The sequence below is a fragment of the Anser anser genome (assembly GCF_964211835.1).
Source record: "Anser anser genome assembly, chromosome: 3".
NCBI lineage: Eukaryota > Metazoa > Chordata > Aves > Anseriformes > Anatidae > Anser > Anser anser.
The window spans coordinates 62901520-62910663 of record NC_139722.1 but is presented as its reverse complement, the minus strand read 5'-3'; the positions used below and the strand labels follow the sequence as shown (position 1 = coordinate 62910663).

Genomic DNA, 9144 nt, shown 5'->3' with positions numbered 1-9144 from the left:
CTGAAAAAAAAAAAAAGGATGTTATTCATGTTGGTTTGCTTCATAATTAGTTCCAAATTTCAGAGTCATCACAGCAGCCAAGTAAGAACAATTGCTTATGTTTAATTTAGAACAGCTCATATGTTTTTCGCTTAGAATAAATAAAAGCCAAACGAGGGATTTTTTGAAAGCTTCTATCACAGGGGAAGTTTCGTGTGGCAAGTTTAATAATTACTTCCTCATAAGACATGCCCAAGAGGAAGGGAGATGCTCTTCAGTCATGGAGCTGCTCTCCTAAGCATGAGGGGGATCACGCTTTCCTCCCTCTGCTTACTGATGCACCTGCTTCAGGATGAGATAAGCAGTAAGTAAAGGCTTTCAATTTCTCTTCCTACATGGGGAGGGGGGTGCTGGGTCTGTGAGTGAAGCTGGAGGAGTCACAAAGTCTCTGGATATGCTGGTTGGTTTCAAAAGTCCTGTCATTTCCAGATCAGTCTTATTTTGCCTTACAAAGTGCAGCTGAAAGAAGCATGATGCCTATTGCATGTATTTATAGCTGTGTTACCAGCTTCGGTTCAACTAGTACAAGTCTTCTCTGGCTCTGTGATATGCCAGGGGTAGAGCTGCAAAAATATAAGTCATCCGGGTCACAAATTCCAGAAAACTTTTAGTATTGGGATGCTTCTGAGAGGGTGTTAACTGATTCTGTCACCTGCAACTGTCTCAGTGTGGGAGCAGATTATCTTGAAAATTGTCAGGCAGCTTTTTCCCATACCTCAGATGGGAAAAGCAGTGAACGTCATATTTTTTATTAGGCAGGAGCCAACGCAGCTGTGGTAACTATTAAACCAGCTATAATCCCTGCAGGTTATGTGAAGGAAAGAGCACTCAACTTTAACTACTGATAGGGCTACTTAGCGCAGGCTTTGTGAACTGATCCGTAGGGTTTGTGTGCTGGGCATCTTCCGCAGCAGTAAACTCAATAAGAAAACCGAAATGAAAATACCTACATAAATTGTTCCTTTCACAATACTGGATGTGGTCTGTAACTGCTCGATCTGGTCACCGCGACGTGGAAAGTTTTGAACATGAGACCCAGGAGATTTAATTTCCCTGCCATCTGCTAGTCTGAAACCGCATGAGCCACATGTGCTCGAATACGGAGCAGCACGTCTGTGACAAACGCACTGTGTCACCATTCCTTGTTATTTGCAGCGATTTTGGTCCTGGAAAATGAAGACCTGCAAGACTCCATTAAGCCGCAGAAGGTAGAGTTTCATTCACTGAACTTCAACAACACCTTGCACTGGCAGCCTGGGAGGGCCGAAGAGGCAAAAGCCGCGGTCTACTTTGTGCAGTATAAAGTGTAAGTGCCGGGGGAACTCCAGCCTCCCACAGCCCGCCCCTGTTTGGCAAGTCAGAGGCATTTCCCAGGTGCCGAAGGATATTCTCCATGTCCTGCCCTGCTGCCAGCTCCCGGTTGTTTCTGCACTTATCAATAGTCCATAAAGTGCAGCTGAGCAGCCCGAGGCAGGCAGAGCACGAGCACCTTCAGCAACGTGCTGTGTGCCCTCATGGCACCGCAGTGCTGCAGCTCTGCTCCAAGCAGCTCAGGGACCTCTGCAGGGGGACCTTGAGGGCACGTTGGCCCCAGAGGCAGCGTGCCAGGGGCTGCTCCTCAGGAGATCCTCCCTGGCATGCCAGGTCCAGCTCCTCAGACCTTGAGCGCCTGAAACAGTGCCTACATTGGGGAAATGGGCTGGTGGAAACCAGCGCTCCGTGCATCATTGAACACGCCTGTGAAGCAAAAGCTCACCTGCAAGTGTGGCTTCCTATGGGGCAGGCGACCTGCATCTCCGCTTTAGGTTTCTTTCTGAAGAGACAGAAACCTTCAGTTCCCAAACACCCATGAAATCCATCCTCCCCGTCACCGCATTGCAGAAGAGTCAGTTTCCAGAGCAGAACTCGGGTCAGCACAGCCAAGCTAAAATGGGATGTTAGAAATCTGTACAGATCCGGTCGGCGGTAGCAGAGTCCACACCAGTCCTCCTCCTGTCCCCGCAGGTATGGGCAGAGCACATGGCAAAACAAAGAAGAGTGTTGGGGGGTTCAGAACCATTTCTGCGACCTAACGGATGAGACTGCTGACGTCCAGGAGCCTTACTACGGCAGGGTGCGAGCCGCTTCAGATGGTGTCTACTCCGACTGGAGCCTCAGCTGCAGATTCACGCCCTGGCGAGAAAGTAAGTACAAACACATGGGGCTCTCGGAGAAAGGGGCTGGGTTCTCCACGGCATGGGGCGCTGCATTTGCGCTCACAATTTGCAATCACAGGTGATCCTCCCCTAGCTACAAAACTGCTCCAAAAGAAGTTGTGAGTCCATGGCTCTCAGGTGAAGTGTTGTGATAACATAATTTTGCCCACACTTGAATGCCAACCAATTCCAGACAAGCAGCTCCTCATCTATGATTAGGGGATCTGAAATGCCTGGCTCTTTAACTCAACCTCTTCCCCAGGGCGTGGAGCTCCACAAAATATTCTCCGCAGTTTTGGGAGCTTCTGGAAGGATTGGGCACAGTGTGGAAAAGAAGGAGACGTTCTCTGCTCGAGGGGAAAAGGGAGAAGAGAGCCAGCAGCTGCATAGCCAACAGCCTTCTCATATGTATGTGTCTTCCTGACTGCAGTGTATTTAGAAAGGACATGTGCAAAGCTTTTAGCTAGTAGTCATTGTAATCCCACAGTGTGCGATGAAACTGGAGGTCTGTCAAAACACTGAGCAGTACCCGTGTGCCTACCATTAATCTCCCTGTGAATTAACCAGTCTGAGCCCACTTCTCACTGCAAAATTGAACCATAGACATCAATATTGAACCATAGACATCAATACAAGTAGCTCCACAGCCCTGATGAGCAAACTAACCTGAGCACCCTGTACAGACAAACCACTTTGACCTAAAGCAGTACCTTGCAGCAGCAGCAGCCCGTCTTGCCCTGCGCCACATCCTCCTGCAGAGACACGTGGGGCAGCCACTGCTTCCCCACACCTCGGGGGCTGCATGCAGAAGCATGCAGGCATGGTTTGAAACCCTAGCCATGTCTAACCAAGCAGACTGCAAAAATTCTGAAGGGAAAGATTGAAACTGCACCCTTGACATATCTGAAATAGTTCAAGTATCTGCTTTATGCAGTCCAAGATAACAGAAAAATGCAAAGGAAAAAAAAAAATCAGGGCAAAGAATCCAAAGCATTCTGTTCTGTGAAATGTTATTAATAACCCATAATCACGCTCATTGTTTTGTTTATTCCCTTAGCTATGATAGGACCTCCAACAGTAAATGTGGTTCACAGCAACAAATCCATCACAGTAAAGCTCCAGGCTCCACGTTCTCCTTATAGAAGGAAGAGAGGCAGCACGATACCAATGACAAATTATTATGATCTGCTGTACCAAGTCTTCATAATTAACAATTTGCTAGATGAGGTAAGTGCATATTCAAATACAAAACTTTTATGATTGAAAAGCCAGGAAAGTATGGGCACATCATGTCCATTTACAGTCGAAACAGTCCTCTGTAATTGCGAGGGCATAAATAACTGTGTAAGTATCTGAAAACAAAGTAGGCTTTTTTTTCATGAATTGAATTTGGTGGAATCGAGTTTTAATTCTTCTCCTCTTTCTTCTTTCCCGTCACCTTAGTATTTCAGATTGTAAGGTCTTGTTGAAACGGAGGGGAAATGAGGGCGGTTTTGGGAGTGAGTTTCTTAAAATAAATAAATAAATAGATTGAGAAGTAAATAAATAAATAAGGGGTGCTGTTGACTTCATGCAAGTCCACGTGCTGCTCTGCATGATCTCGCCTTCCCAACCTTATTCACAGACATGTTCGCTAGGACAATGCGCATGACCAGCTGTTTTTCCTCCCCTCTCTCCCCCCATCTGAAGCAACACAGAGTCCTGGTGTACGAAGGAAAAGACAAAGTGGTTAAAATAGAAGATTTGAGGCGTGGAGTCAGCTACTGCATCGTTGCTAAAACGTACGTGCCGACACTGGACCGCAGCAGTGCCTACAGCAGCAGGCAGTGCACCATGCTGCTGTGACGGGGCAGCCGCCGCTGGGGCAGGTAGGTCGCCAGCTGGAGATGGAGGGGGTGCTGGAAGGTGGGGACAACCCCCTCATCAGAGGTAGATGCTCTCCAAAAGGAGAAAATGACGTGTGACAGGAAAACTGCCGTTCCCATACGAGAGCGGGACAGCATTAGCCAGGGCTCTTGCAGCATCTCAGCAAGTTTCATATCCATTGATACGGCCAAGAAGATTAGAAGGATGGTGTGGCTAATTATTTGCAAGCTGGCACGGTGCTCAGAAAGTCTTCCCTTTCTTCGAGCATTTATACGTAATATTGTTTTTGTCAGCTTTTATTGCTGTCAAGTAATAATTAACCAGGAAATGAGTGACCTCCAACTTTGTTAACATGCAATTCTGCTGCAACCTCTGCAATTCTGGTCAGGGATTTACCTGACGTGTTTAATCCATATGTGCTCATCCACTCTTTATGGCCGTTCTTTAGGAATAAAATGTTTATAAATAAACCATTTATCATATTTCATGAGTTTTCATGGGCCAGAATGCAAGGGTTATTTCCATTAGCTGGTCTGAAGAGTCTGTTTGTTTACTTACCTTGATTACTACAGTATCTTCACGTATCATATGCCCAGCAGAGAGATTTATTATTAATCCTGCCTTGCAAGTGCCAAGGCACAGAACCTAAAAGGACCTAAGTCAAAGCTGATATCAGTGGCATTGACTGCAACAAGCTTAGGTTTATGTCCTTCCTTGGGGTAACAGAAGAAAACCAAGAAAGCATTGGTTCAAACCCATGCTTCTGGTTGGAGCTTAGTGCCCTAACTATAAGAGATTTTCTGTCTTCTGCTTTATAATGTGATGCATAATGTTGGTCTTTCTTGAGACTTGGTCATTGGGTTTAGGCTAAGGAGGGGGCTTGTTTCTAGGTGATCTCCCCACACTGTTGTAGAGCTTTTCCATTCCTTTACAAGGCTGAAAGCTCAGGTAAGAGCAGAGCAACCTGCAGAGGTACAGGAGGGATGCAGCAAAGGTCATGCATTGCATTTTTGGTTGAATTCAATACCATGCAGCTCAAATGCACACTGTGGCAGCAATTCTCTTTCTCTTCCCAGTTACAGGGATAAAGGTGGAAGATGCCTCCCATTACGGATCCAGCTGTAAATTGACATCTATGGTCTAGAATACGGCTGGACTACATTTGTGGATGCTTTCTAAATTAACCCTTGCTGCATTAAATTATCCAATTCACCACAATCAGTTTATGTTACACAAAGTCCAAGGATTCTTTGTATATCGTATAGAACAATTTAAGATAACACATATTTGTACTTACAAGGTAAATAGCCTTGTATTGTAATAAAAAATTGCAAAAAGTACTTGTGAAAATATCCTTAAGATTGTTTCTGTGGTTTTCTATTTTAGGCCCTGGAGTTAAAATATGATTTATAAAACAGAAGTTCCAAATACTTTATTTCTTCTATAATAAAGATCGCAGCAGAAGATTTAAAAATGTCCTTCCTTTAAAATATGCATGTCCCATGCTCACAATGTCTTCACAGTGTCCTCAACATAATATTTCAGATAGTGAAACCTGTGATTAGGCAGGTGCTCATTTAAACTGGAAAAAAAAAAAAGAAAGAAAGAAAGAAAAAAAAAGGTCCTTGCACTCAATGACAGACAGTTAAAGGGAAGAGACCTCTATTTTAACCAGTAAATGATGAATGAATGCTAACCATCGTCTGTGATTTCTAATGATTTGACTCCTCCTAGTCTTCATCACACAAGATTTGCTGGACAAGGTGAGCCACAACTGATGGAGAGGTGACGTGGCTTTTGCCAGTTCTGCAAGGTCTGTAATTAAGGATAATCTTAACACTTAACCACACTCTGCTATTGTGAATTAAATGAGAGGCAATGAGTGTGGGCCAAGCACCAGAGGGCAAAGAAAGCCCTAGAGAAAGTAGAGCTCCCTGCTACGTAACTGCTGTCCGCTCTTCCTTTAACTCACATACACACAAAGGTGGATCAATTCAATCTAAACGACAGACCTTGAGTTCACTTACATCTCATCCAAGTTACTTTTCATGTTCCATCCCTAGCACCTCACCTACAGGCAGCACCACTGAAAGCAGCTCCAGGATGCTGGCTACAGGCGTCTGGGAGAGGCTGTGCTTAAGCAGGTGAATGCTGGTCACTCGTGCCTTTACCAGACATTGGAAAAGGGCGTTTTGTATGAAATATTCCCACCCTCTGACTCTAACACATAATATATTTGAATGACCACTTTTGAAGGCAAACAAAGTGGTGAAGCATTTGTTTGCGGGGTGGATGTCTCAGTGCTCTATCTGTGTCCACATACCTGGTCCATAAAAACAGATTTCCTTCTCCACACTTCCCTATTTCCTCCCCTCCCACTTCTTCCAGTTGTTTTACCCTGCCTGTATCACACCATATCTTATTTTAGGTAAGTTTCAATGGGAAACGAGACTTATCAATCCTCTGTACAGTACGTAGCACCATGACAAGTCTCAGATCCCAGTGGATGGTGATAAATTGCAAGAACTGCATGCAGCACGTAAGACCCAGCGCTACCCTGCCACCTCCTTTGCAGAACCACAATAAAACAGCTCAGAAAAGGTGTTAAGAAATAGCCTGCCATGCATTGCAGCAGTGATGACTTCATCCACTTGTGGGTTATCACAGCCTGAAGACAATATCTGTAGTAATTCAAGTTCTTTCTCAAATTCACTTCTTTCCTTAGGGCAGCTCATGTTTCCCTTGTTAAACAAAGATAAAGTTTTATTATGGTAACATCTACTTACCCTAGTCAGGGAACAGTCTACAGCAATGCTGGATACTGTACCTTTAACAGATACAGAGCATGAGACTGTTTAGAGTTTTAAAATCTATAAATATATATGTATTTAAAAAAGAAGAAGAGCCATAGGGGTGCCTGAAGCATTCAGACCCGGCTAGAAATATAGCAGGTGCCATGCTATGGAGCCAGAGAAGCTGGAAATCTGAAAGTTCTTCAATTTGATAAAATTACATGAAATGTGCAGCACTTACACTGGGGAAAAAAAAAAAAAAAAAAGAATAAAAGATCTGAAGAAGCCTCGTGCTATCGTGTTTGCTAACCAGACTTCGCTTCCTTAGCAACAACACAGGCTTACAGAAAGCAGCACAAGAGTTGCAGGAACCACTTCCATTCTGACAGTGCCATGACTTACTATTACCAACTTCATGAAGTTCTGCAAAAAAAAATTTTCACTTTCCGTTTGGATTGCAAATATCCTTTCAACTCTGCTCAGCCATGTAGTTTTACTGGGGAAGGGTTTAGTAAAATGGCCAGTGCCATATTTTTCTCCACAATCAGCAATAGTGCCATGTTTCTACAACTTGTTCCATTGGGTTTGCCAGACAGGGGGGTTATGCAGGGAGAAGTACTTTCCTGTAGCAGGTACCAGCTGGGAGATCTGCACCCACAACACCTAGATAGCGCTGGTAATGTAGAGTTTGAAAACAACTTATTTGGTGCCTTAGCCCCTATGGCACACTGCTGTTAATGTCCCCGTGTGGATGGAAAGGAAGAAGAGCTCTATCCCAGGCTCTGAACTACAACAGGGCTTTTCTACAGGTGAGGCAGTTTGGAAATACTTGGAAAAGTGAACTCTGGCCTTCTTCCCCCTTCCTCCTCATGGGCACAAGGAGGTTGCCTACTGTGGATTCACCTCTCCAAAGCTGTCCTGCGCTGGCACGTGGGTCCATGGTGGTAAGCACATCCGAGCAGGATGCCTTCACATTGTCAGCTCGATTCCAAGAATTGAGCTGTCCAAGCAGTGCATATTCTGGACTGTTGCCACGCTTCTGCAATGAAACCTGAGTGGGCTTGAGGGCACAGGGACTAGCGTCCAGGCTGTTCCTCTATAGGCCACTCTTTTTGGAGAGAGAGAGAATCAGGCTCACCAGCCAACCCTTTGGAGACTTTGCTTGTAGAGGGCACCCAGCAAGATCGATCTTCTAATATAGGCCATGCCAAAGGCTCATGAGATTACAGCTAGCTTGTACTTCTGGCAAGCAGTTTGCAGGGCCCAGATGAAAGCACCCTTCTCTTAGTTTAGTGCCACTTGCAGAGCATGCACTTTCTAGCTAAGTGCCTAACCCCCAGCTTCTGGTTCAGGAAACAGAAACAAATGCTGCTAAGACCATGGCGTAGGTTCAGAAAGACTAAGCAGAAGAAAAAAGTCAGGACTTGTGCAACCTATTCTCTGAGCCCCCGCCTGCTGCGTCACCGGGGATGTCCGCAGTCACGGCCTGTCGCAATGGCCAGGTCCTTGTGTCACAGCTGGGGATCCTGCCAATGAGAAATAAGTATTACAGCTTTCAAAGCTTGCCGTTATTGATCTTCGTGTGATGTGGAGCCCATCCCACAAGGTCTACCACTTCTTTCCTGACCACACTCAATATTATCTTATCTGTGGGATGGAGTAACAGCTTATCTCCTGCTGAAACTGGTTTCAACTTCCTGTTCCACCAGCACAGACAGCTGCAATATTCGATGACCAGGAATTCAAGAACAGTGCTCTGGAAAAGCTGATGGTGCAACAGCAATGGAGCAGATGCTCCAGCCTTATAAATTAGGAGAATATTATGCATAGCCAGCTGTACCATACAAATGCCCAGTTTTATGTGATGCCATGATCCTCAGTGTTTATGACATGGTCTAGCACTGGGCCTTCCCTGATCATACCTCCCGTATATCTGCGCTAATCAGAGGTGGACTTAGGGGTTATTTATTTGCATGACTTGATGTCAGGTAAGCACAGTTCTTGTGGTGAGGTACACTTGTGAAATGACGTTGGCTTTTGCATCAGGTCTATCAGATTTTATCAAGTATTTCAACCACAGTGAATTACTCATAACTAGTTGTTTTTTGGTGGATTTCCTATGGATTTTGATGTTTGCTACAATGATCAAAGGTATTAATCTGTAAAATGTGTCCTCCAATAAAAAATAAAAAAGTAAGAAAAATCAAAGCCCCAAGTTCTGAGAGTTGGTTTGCCAGAAAAGATGCAGGACA

General features: G+C 44.9%; 1 protein-coding gene and 1 long non-coding RNA gene across 3 annotated transcripts in view; one reads left to right on the top strand and one right to left on the bottom strand.

Annotated features, from left to right (window-relative positions):
- Positions 1–2028, bottom strand: part of LOC310896154 — an 11311-nt gene extending 9283 nt beyond the window's left edge. Inside the window, exon 1 of the long non-coding RNA XR_014581238.1 lies at positions 1796–2028. This is a non-coding gene — a long non-coding RNA (uncharacterized lncRNA). The remainder of the gene's footprint in view (positions 1–1795) is intronic.
- IL22RA2 (interleukin 22 receptor subunit alpha 2) lies at positions 20–9144 on the top strand. 2 transcript variants are annotated; one of them, XM_083828079.1, is made up of 6 exons: positions 20–343; positions 1195–1345; positions 2044–2222; positions 3292–3461; positions 3924–4102; positions 5177–5437. In XM_083828079.1, exons 1-5 carry the CDS (start codon positions 247–249, stop codon positions 4077–4079), a joined length of 753 nt encoding a protein of 250 aa, XP_083684205.1. In that variant the 5' UTR covers positions 20–246; the 3' UTR covers positions 4080–4102; positions 5177–5437. The 2 variants fall into 2 exon arrangements, with proteins under 2 accessions (XP_083684205.1, XP_083684206.1); XM_083828080.1 differs by lacking the exon at positions 5177–5437 and adding an exon at positions 5487–9144 and having other exon boundaries at positions 173–343.

Bases quoted from the DNA above. Each gene is read 5' to 3' on its own strand.
- IL22RA2 (XM_083828080.1), top strand. From the start codon at position 247: ATGCTCTTCAGTCATGGAGCTGCTCTCCTAAGCATGAGGGGGATCACG. The intron at 344-1,194 runs GTAAGTAAAGGC...TGTTATTTGCAG, and splicing joins GCTTCAGGATGAGATAAGCA to CGATTTTGGTCCTGGAAAAT. The intron at 3,462-3,923 runs GTAAGTGCATAT...CCCCATCTGAAG, and splicing joins TTAACAATTTGCTAGATGAG to CAACACAGAGTCCTGGTGTA.